The sequence below is a fragment of the Pomacea canaliculata genome, linkage group LG9 (genome assembly GCF_003073045.1).
Source record: "Pomacea canaliculata isolate SZHN2017 linkage group LG9, ASM307304v1, whole genome shotgun sequence".
Taxonomy (NCBI): domain Eukaryota; kingdom Metazoa; phylum Mollusca; class Gastropoda; order Architaenioglossa; family Ampullariidae; genus Pomacea; species Pomacea canaliculata.
The window spans coordinates 25,302,246-25,330,020 of record NC_037598.1 but is presented as its reverse complement, the minus strand read 5'-3'; the positions used below and the strand labels follow the sequence as shown (position 1 = coordinate 25,330,020).

Here is a 27,775-nt window from a genome sequence, read left to right as displayed (position 1 = left end):
TTGATACATATTTTTGTCTCCTAATATTTGTTTTGAAAGGTGATACTGGAAGACTTGTAAATTGTCTGCTGCAGTGTTCTACAAACTGTCAATTTGCAAAAACGTAAAATGGGGTTAACCTGTAGGGTCATCATAATACCTTATAGGAACGGCACTGTGATTTCATTTTCTGTTTAAAAGACATAGATAATGCACATGAATGCACACACGCATGAAATGAAACTCAGAGATAGGGAACATCCTAACTTTTTATTATCAAGAGATTTTGAAATAATCCTTGGCTGTATTATAGTGGAAAAAGACAGTTCACTTTGTAGAAACAAATGTTATAATTTTCCTAAACATCGTTCTTGCTTTTCAAAAAAAAAAAAAACAAGAAAAAAGAAAAGGAGCAGGAAAGGAAATTACATCAATCAGCTGATTGATATTGTGATGATCTCCACGACTCAGTTCACTGGAATCGGGCCCCAACGACGTCCCCCATCCTTTCGCAATGCACTAAGCAGAACTGGCTTTCCTGAAAAAGAGAAAAATTTTAGAAAAAATGTTAGAAAACAAAATTTTCCACAGACTGTTGTCTATAAAATTATTAGCAATAAGCAAGAATAATTGAATGAACGAATGAATGAATGAACAAAGAATAAAGCAGGCAAACGAGACGAACTAGAAGTATTTTTTATTAACCACAGTCTGAGTGTTAGACTGACAATATGTTGAATGTCATTTAGTTAAAAGTTCCTGAAGATCAAATATCTGCTAGATACTTTCTTTTAAAAGTATGATAGATAGTATATATGTATAAACAATATTTATAGCAACAACACTATATTTTTAATATTACATGTATTATAAATAATATTTATATGTTAATTGTATGTTAATGTATGACATGTATGAATGATACTATTTATAGCGGCAACTGTTCTGGAAGAAGTGAATGACGTCAAATTATATGGTGCGAATGACGTCATGTATGAGGTCAACATTGTGAGGTAGCAGACGAGCGGCCATGTCTGTGTGAAGCTAAACACAAGAGACGACCGGTCAGACATCGGCGGCAAGGTTGTGTCTTCAGATAGTTCTCTAATTACAGTTTACTTTGTTTACTTTTGATTGTTTTTCTGTTTGAAATTGTTTGTATACACGTGTCACCCACAACGACACAAAGTGCTTACCGGTGACAGGGGCTTTCCTATCTCCTGTTGGGAGAGCACGCCCAGGCGTAAATAACGAAGCTGAAAGAAAAAAACAACAACAAAAATTAGTTTTTTCTTTCTTTTTTTCTCTCCCTGAGAGTTGTGTAGAGTGGATGTAAATGTCTAATAATAAAGGCAAGGTTAATGAAGATGTAGAGACTGTGTAAAAGAATGTTACTAACCACGGACATTCATTTTACTGAAAGTCTCTCATTCGTAGCTTTCACTTCCGTTTCCGATTTCAACATGGCGAATCTTTTAAATGTCGAAAAATTTTAGAAGTCAGTAATTAAGCTTTTATTTTATTAGAACTTTTAAAACTAAGATTAATTGCAAGATCATAAGTAGCATTTCTTGTTTAATTTACTTTGTTTGTCTATAGAAAACGCATTTGGCTTTGTCTAAAATTTATCGTAGAAAAACTTCGTCACGACAAATTCTATTGACTTGTTTTCACCACTAATGATAATAACTAATCCACATGACTGCCTAGTATTGAACTCTCGATTGGTACGACATCCAACAATTTGTATCATTGCAATTAAAAAAAAAGTGCTTACCGATGGCACGGGCTTTCCTGTCTCCTGTTGAGAGAAAACGCTCAGACGGCATTGACCTTTCTGAAAGGAAAAACAGAAAAAGTGCAAAATAGTGTATCATATATAAAATGTTAACTCGAGAACACAGCCTCCCACACTCAGCGCTACTCTCAGCAAAGCTCGTACGAACACAAAGTTTACCGGACAACTACACTCGCCACAGACAACAACTGGCCTCAGGACCGCTCATGTCCTCTCCACGAAAAATTGCATATTGCATGATGAGAGACAGTATCTGTCTGCAGGTCTGCTTAGTGAAGAAAATCTATCATCTTCAACGATAAAAATGATAAAAAATAATCATTCCTGATATCAAAGAAATTTCATTCAAAATTCTAATGTTTTTATAGTTGGTTTAGCAATGAACAGAACGACATAGTTTTCTGTGATTTTAGCTTTCTGGGTATGTTTCAGAAAAAAACATTGCTAAAAAGGTATTGCTATACTATCTGTTGCACTAAGTTCTTTAACATTCTTTTCTTTTCTGCGAATACAGTTACACTCCGAGACCAGCGATTGCCTTGCGTCTGTACTTTTCACTTTCTTGAGTTGATTTATAAATTAAGTTTTACAGCTAATGATTGGGTAAAGCTGAAGTAAACACTTCTTAGGTGGCTTTGAAATTGTGGTTTGTACATTTATTAAAATTTAGGTAATCTCTCCTGTTGCCTGCCACTCCGTAATGCACACAACAACAACAACAACAACAACAACAACAACAACAACAAGACCCAAAGTAAGCAAACATAATTAGAAACATTCCTTTTCTCTTTAGCAAAATGTTTACTATGTTCTTTTGCTTTTATTTGCTTTCTATTTCTTTCTGTCTTTGATTACTAGTAAAGAAGACATGTAGCTTTTAAGGTTCCTCATTCTAAAACTTTCTCGTTGAAGAAGTATGCTCATTACACTTTGTGTTATCAACTTACCTTTATACAAATCATTAAGGAAGCACGTCCCCTCCCCCACGACGAGCAGGCCGACCAAAAGGATGAGAAGGACTCGCATGATGACTGGGTCTGCAGGTTCAGATGAAGCCAGGAGGCAATTTACCTACGAACAAGATGCAATGGGTCACTCACAGTCATCACTCTCATTTTATAGGTAGTCTTGGACACGCCTCCTAGTCCCTCGTGTCGGACCTGACGTCTGTCATTTCTTAGAAATGTGTTCACGTGGACGGGAAATCCGTTGTGTGGGGGTAGAAGTTGGGTGTAAGAGAAGGTACTAATCATTTAAAAATAGTGTGCCTTTGATTCTGAACTCGGGACGAACTGAGTTGTCCGTTACAGTGAGTTCCTTAGATGAATTTCTTTTCAAAAGTTTGCAAAACGCAAATTAAAATGTTTCTTTCCCAAAGAGGACGGAGACTTTTCCCATGAGGTGTTTTGCTACTTCTGTGTTTCTTTCACTATTTTGTATTCAGGTAAAGCATCTGTAGCCTGTAAAACGACAGGCATTGTAACGGTGAGTATGACACCCGGCATTGGTAATACACGAGACTGCGAGAGCGAGGTCTGTTCAGTGAGGTAGCCACTAGGCGGAGCTCCAATTTCCCAGATACTGTTGTCATGGCAACAAGTTAATAACACCACACCACAAACCCATATAACACAGCATACTGTGGCAGGTTAATATTCGACTCATTACAGTCGGTAAAGCACTAGACATTAAGATTAATAGCATGACACTCAACCAATCATCGATGTTCAAAGTTCACGACAAGACAGCTTCGTTTTCTTCATTTCAATCATTTGTTCCTTGTCTGGCGTCAGCTGTGAGATCCGGTTAACGGTTCAGTATGAACCGGAGGGTCGGGGGTAAGGTAGATGGATGAAAGAAGGTGACAGTGATGTCACAAAAGATGTGACAACGTTATGTAAGCTTTTTTGTGGGGAGGTATAGCATACTCATACCTGTCCACCTGTCCACCTGCTTACCGCACACACAAACACACAAACAGCGGAAGTTGGGGCGGGGGGGGGGAATTGGTGTTTTACGCCGTGTCAGCAACTGAGGCTATATCACGGCAAGCAGCCAGCCCTGTAAACAGATGCCACGTGCAGAGAAAGAACAACGTGCCCGAGACGAGAAATGAACTCTGTGCAGCCGACCTTCACTGTATTGGTGACAGGCGCTAGCCGTTGCGCCACCGGACCGCTTTACGGGTGTGATGAACCTCGTTTCTGAGATAATTTTTGAAAAACGCATTATATACGTATATAAAATACACATACACATATCTAATATATACACATACATATCGGAAGGTGTGAACATAAGAGGACAAATCTCATTTCTGAGACTGTTATTTAGAAGATGGTTTGCAACAGCAGAGGTACATGCGCGCGCACACACACACACACACGCACACACACACAAACACACACACACACAAACAGAGATAGGACCGTCACCTAACAGACTACGTTACTGAGTCGAGTGCAACAAGAGCCACACGATAAGGTCAGGTCACCTTACTCCTCGTGACTGTTGTAAGTAGGACTTGCTGGTGTCCTAAGGGTGAGCCGTGAGCCGTGTAAGGTAATTAGTTATAATTAATTAGCTTTATGTTCGTTGCCAGCCTTCACAGGCTTTTTGAGTATTCTTTTCTCCGTACCATTATGCAAAGTCCACGTTTATCATCCATACAGCGAACTGGCACGACAAGGGACTTGTACAGACTGTACTTTGTAGACAACCTGATGCTAGGACTGCGCCAGGTTCTCTCTAGACTATGGCCGGTGTGGCTGTCGCCATCTTGACGCAGGTAGTTGTCCTGGAACTGTCATCTTAAAGCTGTTTACTTCTTCAAGCTGCGAGTCTTCTATGTTGATGTCTATTGTTGCTGGTGTGATCCGTGACTCTGATGTTGTCAGGACTAGTCTCTAGTCCATATGTGATTGAAATTCTAGTCTACTCGTGAGTTCTTGCAATTCGCTGTTTATTTCTAAAATCAGATCATTATCGTCTGCAAAGCATAAACTGCATGTTAGCCTCCTGCCACCTATGAAGATAGAAGTGTGATGTTCGTGAAGAGTCTATCATATCATGTTCTTCAAAATGGTGTTAACTAGTCCAGGCGACAGACAGCATCTTTGACCAACGTCTGCTGTCTTGCGAAAGAAAACTGCAACTTGCTTACCCAGTAGCACTGGCTTCGTTGAGCTCAATAACAATGATCAACATTGTTTGTCCCAGTGACCAATTGTCACATGAGAAAGTGCTCTAGTCACAAAAGTAAAAGTTAGGAACAAAAATAAGAAATAAAGTTCGTTTCAAGGTGCAGCGTTTAAAGATTTCAACAGTGAAAAATATTAGCGAATGAAAAAAAAAAAAAAAAAAACGGGCGCGAATTTCCATCGGACACAGCTGTGCTGAATGCTGTTAGTGACTGGGTTTACATGGCATCCGTCATCTCGTTTAACAATGGAAGAAATGTCTTCTCATCATGGGGATTTCTAACGAATAAATACATTTTCATGTCCGCTATATTGAATTTGATTGCATCTTATAATTTATCAAAAACAGTTTTTAATTACTTTAAGCTACTTTTCTTCTAATTACAATTACAAAAGTTCATTTCTTGATTATTTACATTGTTTTGCATCACAGCACTAAAAATTCAAACTGTAGGAGCAAACAATACTCCGGTGCTGAAGAATAATTAAATACCATAAAGATTCGTGTATTAATACAAAAGTAAATGTTTTGAAAAGAAGTACTTACTCCATCGTACGATCAGAAGTAGATGAGTTTTGTGATTTTTACATATTTATTTTTAAAAAGACATTAATTATTTTCTTGACGACTTCCGCAAAATCCGAAAATACACAAAGTTCCGCCGAGGTGAGATTTGATCATCTTTGAAGCCTTTTTCTTACTAAAAACCGCTTTTTAACGTTTTTAGAGAAATAGGAAATCTTACTGATTAATGACTTTAACTCTTACAAACTCGTATCTGGAAAATATTGCATACGTACATCAACAAACTTTGCATAATGAGAAGCCGTAACCTATGATAGTCAAACAGTCTACAAATGTAAGGACCTGCTGATTAACGGAAGAACCTAAATGAGAGTAAATGGAGCTCTCGGGAAATAAGAGATGAAAAAAAAAACTAAAGTGATGAGTTCTGAACAAATAATTAAAGTTGTACATTTTAACACAAAAAATATGGAGCGAAGCTGCTTAAACAAAAGTAAACGATTAAAGCATTTACAACAGTTTAAACAGGTATCGGCAAAGGTAACAGCAACGATTGGATAAGTCAGGAAAAAGCGCAAACTGAGAGATTAGCCAAGACAATCAACAATCGAAATACCTGTTGACCAGGTAGATCCCTGGTGATGGTGTTTGATGCTGCTACTCTCCTGACAGAAGGGTACTAAGCCGACAGACGGCAGTCAAGTCCTTGTCCATCAACATGGTGTACAAGCTCGACCTTCCCAGTGTCTAGTACTGCTACTAACATTACCTTTCCTTCTGCAAGAACCATTTCTCTGTATAATTGCAATTTATACCTCCATCCCTAGTTTGAAAGTGTTACAAAGATAGCTCCTCCCTCTTGTGACCTTTGAAATAACACAGGTCAGTAGTGACTCTTTGTAAAATGTTTGTTATGACGACAGCCTCCCCCGCTCACCCAAATAGTACAAAAGATAACAGGTCAACTGTCTAGAGCAAAGTTTTGTCAGGTCAGGTGTACTTGCCTAGTATACAGGGCAAAGACCTTTCCCTGTAATCGTGGCGACGACCCTTGAAGCTCATGGTAGCAAAGGGAGTTCTAACATCCGCCGACAGTCGTCCTCATTGGTTGGATGGACCGAGAGAGGTGCAGACAACGAGAAGAGGAATAAATTTAAGAAAAGAAAAAAGAAAACGTTCTAGCTACCGTCTGCACTGAGCATGACCGGCATCTGTCTCAGGTCTGAAAGCAGGTGGAACTCACTCTGATGAGCGAGGTGAGGAGAGTCTGTAGGTGTACAGGACTGACACGTGATCAGACAGCATCTACAGCAGTCACTGTCTGTGAGTGACTGATGTCGACACCGGAGACGGATGCTCTTGACCTCCGGCTGTCTATCTTGTGTTTTGCTTAATGGTTGCATCATCGTCGCCTAATTTCCCTGTGGAAGTATGAGCCTTCGATGCCCTGATACACGTTTGGTATACAACATGTGTCAAGTTCACATTCACATTTTAGGTTGCCTCATCATGTCCTTGTCCTACTCGACTTTCTGACTTTTTGTACCAATTCATCCCCCGTGCAGACGTAAGGCGAGGGAATGTTTTTTCATCAACCTTCTCAACATGCAACAGCACATTATTGACACATTATTGCGGCGTTGGCATTTGGCTTGATGTTCTTATCATCTATCATTCATTCCCATCTTTATCATATGGAGCAAGAACTTTCTACTTTTGTTGTAACGGTTTGGACGTTTAGGTCTGCTTTACAGTCATTTGAATTACCTGTGTCCTTACTACGACTAACTCACTGTAGGGGTCCGATTACACTTTCAAAATAAATGTTACACTCAGGTAAGACAGTTGTCCTGTTAGTCGTTACACTGCGTGTAGTAGAATATAACAATATTTTATTCTGACATAATTTGCAATGAATGTAATGATCTACACAAATTTCCAAATGTGTATCTTCTGCTCAGCTGTCAATAATATTGCTGGCTGTTTATTTTCTAATTTCTAGATTGTAATGCTATTCAGGACAGTGATCCCAAATATGTTGTGGGCAAATTATATACATATCACTTAGTATAAAATGATCTACATTACATTTTTGACATTCAGCAGCTTTAAGAAGGGAGTTTATTCGTGGCGTTCTGCACACTTCTTGGAACTCTAAATTGTCCAAACATGTGCTCAATAATTTCTTTCTACATATTACAAAGGTACACCAATTACAGTTTCAATGTCTCGTATATATATTGTTTACCTCTTGAAATTGTAATTTCTGTGTGATGTTTTACTCGGAAACTTTTTTTTAATCAGTTTATTGTAAGCACTGTATTTTTTAAACGCCTTCCAGAGGGTTCTGAGCTTTAGGACTAGATTGTTTTCATTTAATTGTTTGTTGACTGAACATATACTCGACGATTATTTCAGTCCATGCCGTGTGTGTAACTGTGTCTAGTTTACGCCATCTTTTTCAACCGAGCTCTCAACTCTCGGTTTATTATTTTCCTTGGTAACGATTGGTCTGGCAAGCTGTCAAGAGCAGTAATTAAAATATATTGAAAATACTCAGGGGGCTGTACATTGGCAGATCTTTACAAATACAGAATGGTTTGGAACAAGTCCTTTTTTTTTTGCAATAGGATGTACAGGAAAATGAGATAAAAGTAGTAAGGAGGTTAGGGTTAGGACAGGGAGACACCTTTGCTGATGTTGCTGACTTTTTCTTGCAGTTGTTTCTGTCTGCTCCTGGAAAGCCACAGATGACTTGGCAAGTACCAGTCGTGGCGTGTGAGAAAGTTTGCTTGATCACTGTTCCACTGTTCCACTGTTCCACTGTTCCACTGTTCTTAGACTTTAGGCTTCAGTTTAGTTTTAGGCGTGTGTTCATATTTTGACACATTCAGTTTGTCTGACCTTTGCCATTTCTCTCTTGGCAGAGCTAGATGTGTGATAGAAGAGCTATGGAAACCTTGTCGTTACTAGAAGATTCTTTAACACGCCCATACATGAAAAAAGAAAGCTGTAGAGAAAAGGTGCATACGTGCTCTGTAAGATGGTTTACATCGACATTAGACATGTGCCTTCAGAACGAGATATCCCAGTGGGTATCCTGCCGGCCCCAAGCCTGGATGAAGGAGTAGGGTAGGGTGTTCGGCAGCTGGGGCAATGTCCAAAGTGGTTATTGGTGTTGGCGGGTTAAGTATTTCATCGAAATGTTCCACCCATCGTGATCTTCTGCATCCCCGGTGATGACGCTGCCATTCTTATTCTGTATTGGTCTGAACGCATTGGTGTTTTTCTTTCCTGACAGAATTCTTGTAATTTCGTATAGACTCCTTGTGTTATTTTGCCCAGCTGCTTGTTCTGCCTCTTCTGCCATACTGTGTGCGAACTGTCTCTTGTCGTCCCTTGCGCTCTTCTTTACTTCTGTGTTTATCTCCCAGTATTTTGCTCTGAGCTCTTCTTTTTCTTGCTGGTCTCGACATTGGATGATCTTCTGCTTCAGCCCTTTCCTTTTCTCTACCTTTTGCCAGGTCTTTAGAGTCAGCCCCTCCTTGTGCTGTTTTCTGTTTTTTCCCAGAACGTGTGTGCAGGCAGTCTTCTAGGTCTCTTGTACTCCTGTCCAGTGGTTGGCCACTGTTTCTTGCAGGAGTCCTTTCTGTGTCGCAAACCTGTTTTTAACTTCGCAGTTGAACTCTTCTTGCTTTCTGTGCTCTCTAAGAAACTGCACGTTGAACTTGTGGTGCGGTCTGTCTGATGTGTCGTGGAAGGACTTCAGCTTAATCTTCATGGTTGTCACAAGCAGGTGGTGGTCTGTGGCTACATCTGCGCCTCGCTTGACTCTGACATTAAGCAGACTGCTTCTAAACTGGCGATTGATGGTGATGTGATCGATCTGGTTTTCTGTGTGTCCATCTGGTGAAGTCCAGGTGGTCTTGTGGATGGTTTTGTGTGGAAAAACTGTTCCTCCGACTACAAGGTCATTGAACAAGTCTGTGAGCAGCTCATCATTTTCATTGCAGTTGCCCACACCGTGCTTTCCCATTATGTGTCCTTTGTCTGTGTTGTCATTTCCAGCTTTGGCATTCATGTCGCCCATTATGATCTTTAGGTCTCGTTTTGAAGTACGAACAACCAGTGCTTATAGCGAATTGTAATAGTCTTCTTTTTCCTCTTCTGTAGCTGCGTTGGTAGGTGCATAGCACTGGGTGATCGTGATCGTTCTCCCTTTGGAGTTGAACCTGGTTGACATGAGTTGTGGGGACACTGGTTCCCATGCTATTAGTGATCTTGCAGCCTCTGGTGTCATCAGTACAGCTACTCCTTGTGCGTGGTCATGGTGAGGGTCTTCATGTCCGGAGTAGATGACAGTCTGACGAAAGTCTGGTCTGACCGCTGCCATTCCACTTTGTCCCAAGGAACTTGATGTTATAATTCTTAATTTCCTGTGATACCTGAGCTGCTTTTCGTCTCTCGTATAGGGCTGTGATGTTCCAGGTCCCTATCCTGATTTTTGCCTTGGCCGTGAGAAGATGGGTCAGTGAGCTGGCTTCCCGAGGGCTTTCCCCAGCACGCGTCATAAGCTCATCCAAACAGGAATCTTCCCGTCCAGGCTCCAGCTGTACAGTTGGTATGTTTGTGGTTTCTGTAGTGTTTTAGTCTTTGTCAGTGTGGGACTGCTGGGGCTGCTAGCCCCACGCCTAACCCTCCTCCTTCATCCGGGCTTGGGACTGGAAGGTTACCCGAGTGGTTTCCAGGCGGAGTTTTATATATATAGAGCCAAGAAATAAAAACTCGAGTCAATGAATATGATGTCAACATATAAAATAATAGTCAAGGTATGGTTTTCATTTAACAATTACAACTCTCGTATATCAAGAAACTTTTACCATTATGGCCACAGAGCAAGAACAAGATAGAAGTGAAAGTATGCTACACTATGAAGGATACACAGTAGGAAAACTAAATGGTGGCCAGAATATAGGAACAGTAACATGTAGGGGATGTGGCAACCAGTCCGGTACATGTGGACTCGGACCATAAAGCAAGGAATACCATAACAGGAGGAGGGCATTACCAACAGTAACAAACTCACAGTCACCACTCTCCTCCCAGACCTACCCTTCCTCACCCTATCCATTCTCCCAAGATCCCCGTGTCCCTTCCCCGCCCCAAAGTAAAGAACATTTAAATAATATTCAAATTAGTCATGTTCAGTAGAAGCCTCGTAACGGCTCAAAACACAAAACTCATCTTGTGTGACAAGCGCGCATTTGTGACCCTCCACGACGAAATGAGTCTTAAGTAGAGAATTTCAGATTTGTCAAATTGCATATTTTTAAAAAGTATATATCCACCTTCCTTGATGTTTACTACAAATTATTCTACAATACTTAATTACTTTATTTACTTAATTTTTTTCCCTGTAAAGGGCAAGGGCTAAATGGAAACAAGCATTTTCTTGCTGATTTTATTGTAAATAAAAAATTGTCCTATTTACCATATCGACAATAAATGCACCATCTTCGGTACTCGGTCGGCCACACGCTTGTAACCATATTCTACACTTCAATAACCAACTTTCGGCTGAGGAAACCGTATACAATCCACACTTGGCATGCGAGTTCGATCTTTATACCTGGAATCACTCTGACAGGTTTCATAACAGCAATGGTTGTTCCCCATTTTGTGTTATTTTTCACTGTAGCCTATGTAGTTTGACTCAGATTTGCTCTCATTTCTGGAAGCCAGATGAAGGTCGTGGCCCGTGTAAACAATCCTATACACAGTTTCTGATCCCCACCACCCAGCGACCAATCACACAAAATGTTTGTCCAGTAACCTGCCCGCGAAATGAACTTTTCGTCCTCCTACCCAGAAACACGCTTCAGTAACCACGTTTCACCCGATCTTCAACATTGTCACCATACAGACTTGGTTCAGTTGCCTTGACAGCAATTCATTGCATAACTACGACATTCTATCCTTCCCCTGGTGTGCCAGATACAGGACAGGGTGCTTTGTCGTGGTAACATCTTAGAGATCTTATGGCGGATTTCTCCCCCTACCCCTACACCTCTGCACCCGTTTATTTGTGCCAAGGACACTGCTGTGCATCTCCCGACAAGTTCTAACACTACGCATGCGCGAACAACCCAACCCACTTGCTGACCAACCGAGCGTATCCTCTGGCTGCTTTCCCCCAACAAAAGCCAACCCTGATACCGAGCACCAACTAACACAAATACCAAAGCTGTCTTATGCACACATGTTCAAGTAATAAGTTCACACACACAAACACACAGGTGATCACCACAAAACTGTTTTCAGGGACAATTAACCCTGATTATTAAACATCTATCGAAAAATAAGTTCTCAGAGTTGAACGAGGAGCTCATTTGTCGAAATAGTAATGTTTACAGTTGATAGTATGCGACATCCTAAGTGATGTTCACATGTTACATTATGCCAGAAGTGGCGACGGAAATGTTCGTGCTGCCTGCTGCGTTAGCAGTGAGGTTTGTATTTAGTCACTTGACAAAGTTTACATTTAGTCACTTGACCAATATACAAAGTGATGTAGAGTATGGATTTACACATGTTTGATAACACTGTTGTCAGAAGCTTAATTTCTTTTAACTAATGTCTGGAAGAGAGGTCAAAGGCCGAGAATTTAAAAAACTGAGGAGGCGAAGAGTGTCCCTTGATTTTAAGCCGGCTAAGACCTATGAGGTTAGTGGCTAACCTACGTGTAACCACCTTTCGTTTGATTGACAGCCTCCTATTTAATGCACTTACAGGAAACATAAATATATATATGTGTGTATTTAGAAGAAACGGTCAGCCGACCACAGTCTCGCCATACTCTACCTCAGTCTGAGGACAGACGACTGCTGTCATCTAATTCAGGAAAATCGCCGAAGATGAGATAAATACAAACTTATGAGACACAGAAATGCGCCTGACTGTTCGACTAAACGTTTTATCAGAAAACTTTGTCTTTCCTTATCGTACGATTATTTTGAGCAAACCACACAGCTCAGCACCTCGCCCTCAATGTAGGGAGGACAGAGAGCCGGTCTACAAGATGACAGGACAGAATACAACATCTTCCCTCTCTCTTTGCTGTGACTTGTACCGGCTAACCACTCCAACGCAGAGTCCGCGCAGATGAACTCGGTCGCTACTTTGTGTGCATAAAGTCCAGCCATTAGGATACCCGTATATTCCAGCGTCCACCCGGTGTAGCAGGAGCTGGTGGCAGGCACCATGATGGTAGCGGCACGTGCAGCACGACACACGGCGCATGAAGGGTCAAGGTTGTTAGACGGGTGGTTGCTGACCTTGTATTCTGCCCCAGATATCCACATGACCTCAGAGACCTCAGAATAGTTTTGGAAGACATGGTAGAGAGGAAGACACAGGGCGCTAGATGCTCCATCATGCGTGTAATGGGATCCTGCAATGACTCCTGACACAGACCAATCACAAAATGAGGCGTGGCCTGTCAAGGTTTGCGTTTTACGTGGTAGAATACGAGTGTCACGTGACTGGCAGAAAAAAAGCATCGATTTGAATTGCTAATCACTGACTTACACTCAGAGTTGTTATGTAGGAGGAAGGGGCAAGGAGTGCACAGGTATAATACTTATCTGATTATTGTTACGGAGAAAATAGTTTCGGACTTTCCTAATCAACAATTGAAAACTAAGAAAATTTCTTGTCGTCCACTAATGTAACTTTTATTGAATATAATTGACTATTCAGGAGTGAATGACAATGATAATTATGTAGGGCAGTGATGCCCAACCTTTTTCGGCCTGCGGGCCATATCCATTTCGGACAGCCGTGTCGCGGGCCACTTCACCGCAAAAATACAAAAAAGAAAAAACATAGAACAGATACCATTTTTATTAGAAGCAAGTTGTATTAACCATTAATTATGTAGTAAATAGTGGGATATTTGAAGTTGTTTTGTTTAAATAAAAGTTAGAAATTGTCTGAAAATACATTTTAATCGAGGTACCCCAAGGCGATTCGTCCTGTTTTTCACAGGACAGTGGCGTAGGAAGATGTTCGGCGTTGGGGGGCAAACTCCCTGCTGACAGTGAACACTCGCACATTACGTAAAAAAGGATGGGGGGGTACTGCACGCACGTACACAGTGGTAGCATCACAACACGCTGCTTTATTGTTAAAAGGCAAAGCAACATTAAATAAGAAAAAACAAATTAAAGAATGACTCCCCGGCTAACGCATTCACAAGAAATGTGATAAACGTTATAATCATATAAATCATATAAATCATATTAATCAAGGTTGGCAAGTCAGTGTGCCAAAAAAACTGCGTCTTCGGTGATTTCTATTAATGAACTCCATTGCAATCTCGTCCAGATTAAGCAGATCAACCCTCTCTTTAAACCAGGGGTCTCAAACTCAATTTACCCGGGGGCCACTGGAGGCAGAGTCTGGATGAGGCTGGGCCGCATCAGGCTTTCCACAAGAAAAGCTCTTACAAAAACATTCCAATGTCATCAAATGTCTTATTTTCATCTTATCATCTTATTAAAAAATAAAAATAAATTAACAAATTTATAAGAAAAAATAAATCAATGAGTAATAAATAAATAAATTGAAAATGAAAATATAATAATAATACAGCAGATATAGAAGACTGAAGAAAATATAGTTGCTGACCAGAGAAATGTAATTATTATTATTCAGATTCAAATGTCTGTATTAGCATTTCTTTAACATTTAACTTTCTCAACATGAATGGAACATTGAACATAAACTGTTTTGAACATGGCTTCTTCTGCCTACTTCTTGCTGCTAGAGATCTGGCAGCGCTTACTCTCGCATAGCCGAGCCACATTTGGCTTAAGGGAGGAAGCAGTTGAGACCCTCAGTACGGCTTGAAGATGCTCATCAGTAAGTCTGGATCTGTACTTGGACTTATTGAAGTTCAAGGTAGAGAAGAGCTTTTCACACAAGTATGTGCTTCCAAAAAGACACATGGTCCGCTTGAACATTCGGGAAAGCTCAGGGAAGCTAGGGGGCAATTCTCTCAAAAATTGCCCGAGCTTGTCTGCTTTTCCACTCACCTCCCTGAACTTGGCTTTGAGTTCAGAGTTGCACTGCAGGTCAATGAGCTCCATTTGAAGCACAGGAGGAGCATCTTGCACATCAAAGGAGAAGGGGTCCGCAAAAATTTGAAATGTGGTTCTGTGCGTCTTGAAGTCTGCAAATCTGTGATCGAATTCCTCCTGTAGCTTCAAAATGACATCCACATACTCTTCACCGCTGAACGGTGTGCCTGCATCAATGAGTGCCTTGCATGCTGGGAAATGGCAAAGGTTTGTCTGAGAAAGCTGGGCTTTCCATAACATAAGTTTTGTAGAGAATGCTCTCACGTTGTCATAGGCAGCACTGACAAGTTGCCCCTGACCTTGTAGCTTCTTGTTCAGTAAGTTAAGCTCATGTGTCATATCAACCAAAAAAACTAAGTCCATGAGCCATTTTGGATCACTTAGCCCAGGAACAGCAACCCCATCTTCCTCCATGAAGGCTTTCACTTCGGCTCTCAACTCAAAAAATCTCTTCAATATGTTTCCCCTGCTGAGCCAACGTACCTCGGTGAAGTAGAGCACATCCCCATATTCTGACTCCATTTCCTCTAAAAAAAAAAGCACGAAACCTTCTGTGCTTAGACATCACATTGTCAAACATCAGGCATTTGCTGCAAAGGGCCTGCTGATGAATAATGCAGTGCAGAGCAATGGCCTCCTCCACACCTTCCTCTTCCAGTTTTTTTTTGAACAAGTGCCACCAGTCCATTTTTCCTCCCTGTCATTGATGGCGCTCCATCAGTTGTTATTCCAACAAACCTCCTCCAAGGCAAACCGGCATTCTCAATGGCATCACACAGCTGGTGAAATATCTCCTGAGCGGTGGTCTGGCCATGCATTGGAATCACTGAGAGCAACTCCTCTATGACTTCAAAAGTGTCATCAACACCGCGGACAAAGACTGCGAGTTGGGCAGTGTCGGTGATGTCTGTGGTCTCATCAAGAGCGACTGAGTATACACTGAAACATTTTGCTTTCTCACACAGTTGATCATAAATGTCACTTGACAGGTCAGAAATGCGCTCTGCTACGGTGTTGGCAGAAAGGCTGATGTTGCTAAACTGACCTTTCTTTTCTGGACAGACAATACTTGCAGCCTGTAATATGCACATTTTTATAAATTCACCTTCTTTGAATGGCTTTCCTGCTTTAGCAATCATCTCACTAACCACGTAGCTAGCTTCGACTGCTGCGTCATTCTCTTTGGTTGCTTTCTTAAAGAAATTTTGTTGCCTCAGTAGATATGTTTTAAGATTAGCAACCCGGTTGACTCTCTCATCTCCCTGGTATTTTGCATACTCCTCAGCATGTCATTGTATTCTTTGTGCACTGCAACTTTCTCTGTGCAAATAAGACACGTTGGGCTGCCTCTGTGCTCAACAAAGAAATATTGCTCTTCCCACTTTTCCTGAAATTGTCTGTGCTCATCACCAACCTTTCTCTTAACTGCAGGCTTTGAAAAAGACATGTTTGGAGCTGTGCGTAAAGGTCTTTGCGGGCTCACTGTTGTGCAATGGCAAACTTAAACTGACTTTCGTTCCGCACACCTCATTGAACTACCAACACAAACGGCCTATCTTCACCACATACAACTTTACGTTTCCTCGAGACGGACCTCCTTTCGCCAGCGAGCAGTTTGAAAAGTGAGGATTTTTCTCACGCAGAAGCCAAGATGTTTCTCCCTCTGCTTGGCGTGTCTCCAGTCCTCCCTTTGAAGTTGACCGAGTCAGGGAAACTGGCAGACACCCAACTTTTCCCACGGCCGTCCGCTTGAAGTCGGCGGTCCACGTGTCACTGGTCAAGATTTATGGCCACCCGCCCGGACCATCCAGAGGACAGTTGACAGAAACTGGAAGTTGCAGACTAAGGAGCGAGAGAGGAGAAGATATACATGTAACAGTATCAAACTCGGGCCGCACTAACATGAAACTTTGATATTGAGGTGGGGGCCGCAAACTTTTGTTCCGCGGGCCGCAGTTGGCCCGCGGGCCGCGAGTTTGAGACCCCTGCTTTAAATACATGCATAATGAGACAGTTATTCAAGCGCGTTTGTGTCATGGAACTTCTCATGGGTATGTCTTTGTTCGTTTTAAGGCAGAAAAACTGCGTTCTGCAGTTGCCGTGGTAACTGGGATAGTAAGATACGGTTTCAAAAGCTTATCGATCTCGCTTAACATCTTTCTGACTGTCTCTGACGCTACTGATTCCGATGAAATACCTCTGACGATTGACTGAACTGTCGTTTTGTCTGGGTTCACAGTAATGGCACTTGGCAGAAATGAGAGCTGTGTCTTCAGTCTGGTAAAGTCAATGTCAGAGCTATAGGTACTGGCGATATTTCTAGGAATTTCCGTGCTTTTGCCTAGTGCTGCCTCACAAAGTAGCTTTTCGATCTGTCTCGGCACGTTAAAACTGTCTTGATGAATCCTTTGGATACTTTCGACTATGTGATCTAGGGTTTCAAAGTACTGTTGTCTATCATAGGCTGCAATATCTGTGTACCAATGTCCCTCTGAGCCATTGTCAATCCGTCGTGGAACTTGTCTGCCTGGGAAGGCGTGGTGCATCGCATAGTCTGCTTGCCTTGGCTTTAACATCATTGAAAAAATATAGAAAATATTCATCGCAACGAATTTTCTGCAATGTGTTTATGCACACACTAGCTGCAGAAGAAGCGTCCTCACAAGATGTTGACTGTTTCTGTAGTGCTGTTGACAATTCTTCGGTTACAGCAAACACAGTCCGTGCCAGCGATAGGCCCACAAATGTCGAGAACTGCTGCATCAGCGCCAGGGGACCAGAAGCCCTTCTAGCATACTCGTCTCTGCCCTCGGAGACCACCTCTAGTGTTTCTTGCAAATTCTATAGTTCTTTATTAGCGACTCCATCGCTCTTGTCCTTACTGTCCATCGAGTTGGCAGAGGGCTTAATGGTTGGCGAAGATCCCTCCTGCTTCTTTTTGTATGGTCTCAAACAACACCTGACGCTTCGGTGACAAAGTAATAAGCTGTATTATTTCCTGGGCAAAATCAAGTGCATCTCTAATAATCTTGATCTTTTTGCAGTCTCCTGCAGCACAAGATTCACTGAGTGGGCCAGACAGTGAACAGAAATGGCTGATGGAACCTCATCTCTGAATCGCTTTGCAACCCAAGAAATGTGGCATTGAAACGTGCTTGCGCCGTCGTACGCTTGACCTCTGCACTTTTCGACTGGGATATTCAGCCGAATCACGCAGTCTTTCAGCGCAGAGAAGATAGTTACTGCTGAAGAATTGTCAAGCTGCAAGAGACCCACTGGTTCCTCCACTACTTCGTACTGTTCCGTTACCCATCTTATGCAGATTACTAATTGCTCTCTGTTTGAGATATCTCTCGTTTCGTCTGCTAAGATTGCAAACCAGTTTTGCTGGTCTGATGTGGCCAGCACAGAGCGCAGGGTAGAGTGTTCATTCACTATTTCAGGTGACAAATATCTTCCGTCTTCTGTCCATTTGTGCTCACTAAAGCAGATCTTCAAACACCGATGAAGGTTGCCCTCATCATCATCGTGACCGCGAATAGCAGTGCCTGACGAAGCAGAAATACAAGGCTTTTTAATTCGTTCATGAAACTTGCAAGATTTTGCTTTTGTTGTGATCATACTGAGTGGAAATCTGAGCATAGACTGAAATGCCTGATTCTCTAGCCATCTTGTTGCCGACAACAGCACGATGTGCAGAAGACATTTGGTGGCAGTTGAATTTCTAAGGCTTCTTCCAGTTGTTAAAACTATCGAAATAAATGCCTTTACTGCTAGCATGATGATGTGTGCTTGTATGCAAATAAAAACAATATGCTTTGTAATTAGTTGTGCAGAGATGAAGCCAAGGATACACTCAAACCACGAGGCTTTCAATCTTCTAGCAGATGAGGTAGAAAATGACCTTTCTGTTTTGGAGAGGATGATATCGCTTACAGGCTAAAAAGGACTTATGCGTCTTCAAAAATCCGTCTTTGCAACACGGTAGACTGACATCCAGACTGTCGACTGGTTAGGCATTCGCTTACTGTAAACAGAGCAGCGTCACAGCCTTGATCGTACGAAGTACTGACATCTCGATTACCATTAAGGCATGCACCACTACCTATTTCACTACCTATCGTCTCAATATGGGGGGGGGCAAAAGGCTATTCTGCCCCCCTGTATATTCTTGGGGGCGGTGGGGGCCGCGCCCCCGATGCCCCCCCCGGTTCCTAACGCCCCTGCAGGAAACTTACGAAATTCAACGCTGTTTCGGTATTGCTTTCCCTGTCAGAACCCCATTGTTTTTATACCTTGCTAGAAAGCCGGAGTCTGTATTTTCATCTCTTTAACGACTGATTCAAATATTAATCAATCAAAAGATTACCAATCCCCTGTGGAATGCGGCGTCCCTCGTTCTCAAACACTGGTTTCCTCCCAAGACGAAAATCAAGAATGAAATCCATCGAAAGATTGAGAGACGCCCCTACGTAGGGATAAATACTTCTTCTTCCCTTTTTTTTGTTTTTTTTCTTAGGTTTTCTGTATTACTAACATGCCGATTTCCTTAACTGTGGGCAGAAGCTTCGTGGGCGGACGGCACCGTGTCGGGCCGGATATGGCCCGCGGGCCGTAGGTTGTGCATCCTGATGTAGGGTATTGTCTGAGCCTGATAATAGATTCCGTACACGTACTTTTGATATGATTCTATTGTCTGTGTTGTCTGTGTGTGTGTGTGTTGTGTTGTGTGTGATGTGTTCTGTGTGTGTGTGTGTGTGTGCGCGTGCAGTTGATCTCATTATGTTTTGTTACTATTTTATTCCCTGTTTCAAGTGATCACATTGAATCCTATGTGAGGATTACTAGCAAATTACCAGCCTACTTCACTTAATCATTATTCACTAAACACTAGCACTCCTAAAAACAAAACAAACAAACATACACAGTTGAAGTCTGGATGACGAGCATCTCCCAGAACCATTTGCCAGACATCTGACCCCCCATCAAACTATTTGTTGATTTAATTCTACTGTAGAAGATTTCTTATGTTACTGTTACATGACCGTTACATCGCTGTAGCCGACAAAACGTTTGTGTCTTCATTTAATACATTTAGTGACCATGAAGATGTCTTTCTGTCTTTGTGATACGAGACACATCTACTTAAAACATTTCACAAATATTAAAAACACTTCCTGTCTGGTGGCGTTCTCTCACAATACACATGGGTCTACCCCCTCCCTGACAGTGAGTGTTGTTGTTGTTGTTGTTGTTGTTGTTGTTGATTTTGACTTATTTCCTCTACATCTTGTGTTGTATAATGTCAAACTGTATGCACCATCAGACATAATATTTGTACATCGCATCATGAATGCCTCTCTGCCGTATGTTGTTAACTTATTAAAGAAATTTTCATCACAATTATCTTTCATTTGTTATTTTTTCTGTGTGGTGAAAACAGTAGAAATCGAAAATTTGATACATATTTTTGTCTCCTAATATTTTTTTGAAAGGTTATACTGGAAGTCTTGTAAATTGTCTACTGCACTGTTCTACAAACTGTCAATTTGCAAAAACGTAAAATGGGGTTAACCTGTAGGGTCATCATAATACCTTATAGGAACGGCACTGTGATTTCATTTTCTGTTTAAAAGACATAGATAATGCACATGCATGCACACACGCATGAAATGAAACTCAGAGATAGGGAACATCCTAACTTTTTATTATCAAGAGATTTTGAAATAATCCTTGGCTGTATTATAGTGGAAAAAGACAGTTCACTTTGTAGAAACAAATGTTATAATTTTCCTAAACATCGTTCTTGCTTTCAAAAAAAAAAAAAACAGAAAAAAGAAAAGAGCAGGAAAGAAAATTACATCAATCAGCTGATTGATATTGTGATGATCTCCACGACTCAGTTCACTGGAATCGGGCCCCCAACGACGTCCCCCATCCTTTCGCAATGCACTAAGCAGAACTGGCTTTCCCGAAAAAAGAGAAAAATTTTAGAAAAATGTTAGAAAACAAATTTTACACAGACTGTTGTCTATAAATTATTAGCATAAGCAAGAATAATTGAATGAACGAATCAATGAATGAACAAAGAATAAAGCAGGCAAACGAGACGAACTAGATGTATTTTTTATTAACCACAGTCTGAGTGTTAGACTGACAATATGTTGAATGTCATTTAGTTAGAAGTTCCTGAAGATCAAATATCTGCTAGATACTTTCTTTTAAAAGTATGATAGATAGTATATATGTATAAACAATATTTATATTATTAATAATATTTATAGCAACAACACTATATTGGTAATATTGCATGTATTATAAATAATATTTATAGCAACAACACTATATTTTTAATATTACATGTATTATAAATAATATTTATATGTTAATTGTATGTTAATGTATGACATGTATGAATGATACTATTTATAGCGGCAACTGTTCTGGAAGAAGTGAATGACGTCAAATTATATGGTGCGAATGACGTCATGTATGAGGTCAACATTGTGAGGAAGCAGACGAGCGGCCATGTCTGTGTGAAGCTAAACACAAGAGACGACCGGTCAGACATCGGCGGCAAGGTTGTGTCTTCAGATAGTTCTCTAATTACAGTTTACTTTGTTTACTTTTGATTGTTTTTTTCTGTTTGAAATTGTTTTTGTATACACGTGTCACCCACAACGACACAAAGTGCTTACCGGTGACAGGGGCTTTCATATCTCCTGTTGGCAGAGCACGCCCAGGCGTAAATAACGAAGCTGAAAGAAAAACAACAACAAAAAATTAGTTTTTTCTTTCTTTTTTTTCTCTCCCTGAAGTTGTGTAGAGTGGATGTAAATGTCTAATAATAAAGGCAAGGTTAATGAAGATGTAGAGACTGTGTAAAAGAATGTTACTAACCACGGACATTCATTTTACTGAAAGTCTCTCATTCGTAGCTTTCACTTCCGTTTCCGATTTCAACATGGCGAATCTTTTAAATGTCGAAAAATTTTAGAAGTCAGTAATTAAGCTTTTATTTTATTAGAACTTTTAAAACTAAGATTAATTGCAAGATCATAAGTAGCATTTCTTGTTTAATTTACTTTGTTTGTCTATAGAAAACGCATTTGGCTTTGTCTAAAATTTATCGTAGAAAAACTTCGTCACGACAAATTCTATTGACTTGTTTTCACCACTAATGATAATAACTAATCCACATCGACTGCCTAGTATTGAACTCTCGATTGGTACGACATCCAACATTTGTATCATTGCAATTAAAAAAAAAGTGCTTACCGATGGCACGGGCTTTCCTGTCTCCTGTTGAGAGAAAACGCTCAGACGGCATTGACCTTTCTGAAAGGAAAAACAGAAAAAGTGCAAAATAGTGTATCATATATAAATGTTAACTCGAGAACACAGCCTCCACACTCAGCGCTACTCTCAGCAAAGCTCGTACGAACACAAAGTTTACCGGACAACTACACTCGCCACAGACAACAACTGGCCTCAGGACCGCTCATGTCCTCTCCACGAAAAATTGCATATTGCATGATGAGAGACAGTATCTGTCTGCAGGTCTGCTTAGTGAAGAAAATCTATCATCTTCAACGATAAAAATGATAAAAAATAATCATTCCTGATATCAAAGAAATTTCATTCAAAATTCTAATGTTTTTATAGTTGGGTTAGCAATGAACAGAACGACATAGTTTTCTGTGATTTTAGCTTTCTGGGTATGTTTTTCAGAAAAAACATTGCTAAAAAGGTATTGCTGTACTATCTGTTGCACTAAGTTCTTTAACATTCTTTTCTTTTCTGCGAATACAGTTACACTCCGAGACCAGCGATTGCCTTGCGTCTGTACTTTTCACTTTCTTGAGTTGATTTATAAATTAAGTTTTTTACAGCTAATGATTGGGTAAAGCTGAAGTAAACACTTCTTAGGTGGCTTTGAAATTGTAGTTGTACATTTATTAAAATTTAGGTAATCTCTCCTGTTGCTGCCACTCCGTAATGCACACAACAACAACACAACAACAAACAACAACAACAAGACCCAAAGTAAGCAAACATAATTAGAAACATTCCTTTTCTTTTAGCAAAATGTTTTACTATGTTTTTGCTTTTATTTGCTTTCTATTTCTTTCTGTCTTGATTACTAGTAAAGAAGACATGTAGCTTTTAAGGTTCCTCATTCTAAAACTTTCTCGTTGAAGAAGTATGCTCATTACACTTTGTGTTATCAACTTACCTTTATACAAATCATTAAGGAAGCACGTCCCCTCCCCCACGACGAGCAGGCCGACCAAAAGGATGAGAAGGACTCGCATGATGACTGGTCTGCAGGTTCAGATGAAGCAAGGAGGCAATTTACCTACGAACAAGATGCAATGGGTCACTCACAGTCATCACTCTCATTTTATAGGTAGTCTTGGACACGCCTCCTAGTCACTGGTGTCGGACCTGACGTCTGTCATTTCTTAGAAATGTGTTCACGTGGACGGGAAATCCGTTGTGTGGGGGTAGCAGTTGGGTGTAAGAGAAGGTACTAATCATTTAAAAATAGTGTGCCTTTGATTCTGAACTCGGGACGAACTGAGTTGTCCGTTACAGTGAGTTCCTTAGATGAATTTCTTTTCAAAAGTTTGCAAAACGCAAATTAAAATGTTTCTTTCCCAAAGAGGACGGAGACTTTTCCCCATGAGGTGTTTTGCTACTTTCTGTGTTTCTTCACTATTTTGTATTCAGGTAAAGCATCTGTAGCCTGTAAAACGACAGGCATTGTAACGGTGAGTATGACACCCGGCATTGGTAATACACGAGACTGCGAGAGCGAGGTCTGTTCAGTGAGGTAGCCACTAGGCGGAGCTCCAATTCCTCAGATACTGTTGTCATGACAACAAGTTAATAACACCACATCACAAACCCATATAACACAGCATACTGTGGCAGGTTAATATTCGACTCATTACAGTAGGTAAAGCACTAGACATTAAGATTACTAGCATGACACTCAACCAATCATCAATGTTCAAAGTTCACGACAAGACAGCTTCGTTTTCTTCATTTCAATCATTTGTTCCTTGTCTGGCGTCAGCTGTGAGATCCGGTTAACGGTTCAGTATGAACCGGAGGGTCGGGGGTAAGGTAGATGGATGAAAGAAGGTGACAGTGATGTCACAAAAGATGTGACAACGTTATGTATGCTTTTTTGTGGGGAGGTATAGCACACTCATACTGTCCATGGGGCGCAACATGACAAACGTCTAGATGGGAGTGTGACATGATCAGGGCCGCCGAGAGCCAGCCCGTACCCCGGGACAGACGACCTCTCCGGGCCCCTTGTACTTGTAATCGTAAGTTATTTTCCCAGTATATAATGTATGTTTACAATTCGAATCTCAGTATCTACACTTCATTCAGTAACGAAATATAGACTGCAAACAGTAGGACAAGTGCACTAGGATCTACATCACTACTTGAACATGAAGTTGTTTACATGCGAGTGGTTAGTAAATGAGGACAAATGATGTTAAAGGATCAGACTTGTAGCACCCCGCTCCACAGACCCCACCCCCCACCCCGTAGTGGCACCTGTAGTCAGCAATCTCATGGCACCAACGTTCTTCTGGGCGGTTGACACGCGATAAAATCTTGTGTCCAGCGGCCGTCGCCTCTTGGCTTGTCCAGCGAGAATATGATACCTGCTGACTACACTTCTCACGACAGGCCCCAGTACCCCGAAATTGTATTCTACAGACTTGAAACTCAACTTCTGCATGTGTAATGCTTGGGTGTTCTGTCCTGAGATCTTTCTTTAAAAGAAAAGGAAAAGGATAAGAAGAAAAAAAATCCACTGACCAAGGCCGGGCCCCCTTGACAGCCGCGGGCCCGGGTACACCAGACCCCTGTCCCCCTCTCTCGTCAGGCCTGGACATGATGAACCTCGTTTCTGAGATAATTTTTGAAAAACGTATTATATACGTATATATTATATACCTATTGGTAATACACGAGACTGCGAGAGCGAGGTCTGTTCAGTGAGGTAGCCACTAGGCGGAGCTCCAATTCCTCAGATACTGTTGTCATGGCAACAAGTTAATAACACCACATCACAAACCCATATAACACAGCATACTGTGGCAGGTTAATATTCGACTCATTACAGTCGGTAAAGCACTAGACATTAAGATTAATAGCATGACACTCAACCAATCATCAATGTTCAAAGTTCACGACAAGACAGCTTCGTTTTCTTCATTTCAATTATTTGTTCCTTGTCTGGCGTCAGCTGTGAGATCCGGTTAACGGTTCAGTATGAACCGGAGGGTCGGGGGTAAGGTAGATGGAAGAAAGAACGTGACAGTGATGTCACAAAAGATGTGACAACGTTATGTATGCTTTTTTGTGGGGAGGTATAGCTAACTCATACCTGTCCACCTGTCCACCTGCTTACAGCACACAAAAACACACCAGGACAAACCTCTAGATGAGAGTGTAGCATGACGAACCTCGTTTCTGAGATAAGTTTTGAAAAACGGATTATATACGCATATATAATACACATACACATATCTAACATATACACATGCATATCGAAAGGTGTGAACATAAGAGGACAGATCTCATTTCTGAGATGGTTATTTAGAAGATGATTTGCAACAGCGGAGGTACATGCGCGCGCACACGCACACACACACACACACGCACACGCACGCACACACACACACACACGCACACACACACAAACAGAGATAGGACCGTCACCTAACAGACTACGTCACTGAGTCGAGTGCAACAAGAGCCACACGATAAGGTCAGGTCACCTTACTCCTCGTGACTGTTGTAAGTAGGACTTGCTGGTGTCCTAAGGGTGAGCCGTGAGCCGTGTAAGGTAATTAGTTATAATTAATTAGCTTTATGTTCCTTGCCAGTCTTTACAGGCTTTTTAAGTAATCTTTTCTCCTTACCATTAAGCAAAGTCCACGTTTATCATCCATACAGCGAACTGGCACGACAAGGGACTTGTACAGACTGTACTTTGTACACAACCTGATGCTAGGACTGCGCCAGGTTCTCTCTAGACTATGGCCGGTGTTGCTGTCGCCATCTTGACGCAGGTAGTTGTCCTGGAACTGTCATCTTAAAGCTGTTTACTTCTTCAAGCTGCGAGTCTTCTATGTTGATGTCTATTGTAGTTGTTGGTGTGATCCGTGACTCTGATCTTGTCAGGACTAGTCTCTAGTCCATATGTGATTGAAATTCTAGTCTACTCGTGAGTTCTTGCTATTCGCTGTTGATGTCTAAAATCAGATCATTATCGTCTGCAAAGCATAAACTGCATGTTAGCCTCCTGCCACCTATGAAGATAGAAGTGTGATGTTCGTGAAGAGTCTATTATATCATGTTCTTCAAAATGGTGTTAACTAGTCCAGGCGAATGACAGCATCTTTGTCCAACATCTGCTGTCTTGCGAAAGAAAACTGCAACTTGCTTACCCAGTAGCACTGGCTTCGTTGAGCTCAATAACAATGATCAACATTGTTTGTCCCAGTGACCAATTGTCACATGAGAAAGTGCTCTAGTCACAAAAGTAAAAGTTAGGAACAAAAATAAGAAATAAAGTTCGTTTCAAGGTGCAGCGTTTAAAGATTTCAACAGTGAAAAATATTAGCAAATGAAAAAAAAAAAAAAAAACTGGCGCGAATTTCCATCGGACACAGCTGTGCTGAATGCTGTTAGTGACTGGGTTTACATGGCATCCGTCATCTCGTTTAACAATGGAAGAAATGTCTTCTCATCATGGGGATTTCTAACGAATAAATACATTTTCATGTCCGCTATATTGAATTTGATTGCATCATATAATTTATCAAAAACAGTTTTCTAATTACTTTAAGCTACTTTTCTTCTAATTACAATTACAAAAGTTCATTTCTTGATTATTTACATTGTTTTGCATCACAGCACTAAAAATTCAAACTGTTAGGAGCAAACAATACTCCGGTGCTGAAGAATAATTAAATACCATAAAGATTCGTGTATTAATACAAAAGTAAATGTTTTGAAAAGAAGTACTTACTCCAGCGTACGATCAGAAGTGGATGAGTTTTGTGATTTTTACATATTTATTTTTAAAAAGTCATCCATTATTTTCTTGACGACCTCTGCAAAATCCGACAATACACACAGTTCCGCCGAGGTGAGATTTGATCATCTTTGAAGCCTTTTTCTTACTAAAAACCGCTTTTTAACGTTTTTAGAGAAATAGGAAATCTTACTGATTAATGACTTTAACTCTTACACACTCGTACCTGGAAAATATTGCATCAAACTTTGCATAATGAGAAGCCGTAACCTATGATAGTCAAACAGTCTACAAATGTAAGGACCTGCTGATTAACGGAAGAACATAAATGAGAGTAAATGGAGCTCTCGGGAGATAAGAGATGAAAAAAAAAAAACTAAAGTGATGAGTTCTGAACAAATAATTAAAGTTGTACATTTTAACACAAAAAATATGGAGCGAAGCTGCTTAGACAAAAGTAAACGATTAAAGCATTTACAACAGTTTAAACAGGTATCGGCAAAGGTAACAGCAACGATTGGATAAGTCAGGAAAAAGCGCAAACTGAGAGATTAGCCAAGACAATCAACAATCGAAATACCTGTTTACCAGGTAGATCACTGGTGATGGTGTTTGATGCTGCTACTCTCCCGACAGAAGGGTACTAAGCCGACAGACGGCAGTCAAGTCCTTGTCCATCAACATGGTGTACAAGCTCGACCTTCCCAGTGTCTAGTACTGCTACTAACATTACCTTTCCTTCTGCAAGAACCATTTCTCTGTATAATTGCAATTTATACCTCCATCCCTAGTTTTAAAGTGTTAAAACGATAGCTCCTCCCTTTTCTGACATTTTAAAGAACACAGGTCAGTAGCGACTCTTTGTAAAATGTGTGTTATGACGACAGCCTCCCCCGCTCACCCAAATAGTACAAAGATAACAGGTCAACTGTCTAGAGCAAAGTTTTGTCAGGTCAGGTGTACTTGCCTAGTATACAGGGCAACGACCTTTCCCTGTAATCGTGGCAACGACCCTTGAGGGTCATGGTACCAAAGGGAGTTCTAACATCAGTCGAGAGT

General features: G+C 40.9%; 2 protein-coding genes across 4 annotated transcripts; both read right to left on the bottom strand.

The window, feature by feature from the left end:
• Positions 1 to 230: 230 nt before the first annotated feature.
• LOC112572755 lies at positions 231 to 27,488 on the bottom strand. 3 transcript variants are annotated; one of them, XM_025252621.1, is made up of 5 exons: positions 27,297 to 27,488; positions 2,725 to 2,848; positions 1,757 to 1,816; positions 1,176 to 1,235; positions 231 to 517 (listed from the first exon to the last, which is right to left on the bottom strand). In XM_025252621.1, exons 2-5 carry the CDS (start codon positions 2,801 to 2,803, stop codon positions 447 to 449), a joined length of 270 nt encoding a protein of 89 aa, XP_025108406.1. In that variant the 5' UTR covers positions 2,804 to 2,848; positions 27,297 to 27,488; the 3' UTR covers positions 231 to 446. The 3 variants fall into 3 exon arrangements, with proteins under 3 accessions (XP_025108406.1, XP_025108404.1, XP_025108405.1); XM_025252619.1 differs by lacking the exon at positions 27,297 to 27,488 and adding an exon at positions 4,416 to 4,460; XM_025252620.1 differs by lacking the exon at positions 27,297 to 27,488 and adding an exon at positions 4,416 to 4,460 and having other exon boundaries at positions 231 to 508.
• LOC112572754 lies at positions 20,330 to 23,097 on the bottom strand. Its single transcript, XM_025252618.1, has 4 exons — positions 22,880 to 23,097; positions 21,922 to 21,981; positions 21,342 to 21,401; positions 20,330 to 20,605 (listed from the first exon to the last, which is right to left on the bottom strand). Exons 1-4 carry the CDS (start codon positions 22,956 to 22,958, stop codon positions 20,406 to 20,408), a joined length of 399 nt encoding a protein of 132 aa, XP_025108403.1. The 5' UTR covers positions 22,959 to 23,097; the 3' UTR covers positions 20,330 to 20,405.
• Positions 27,489 to 27,775: the final 287 nt, after the last annotated feature.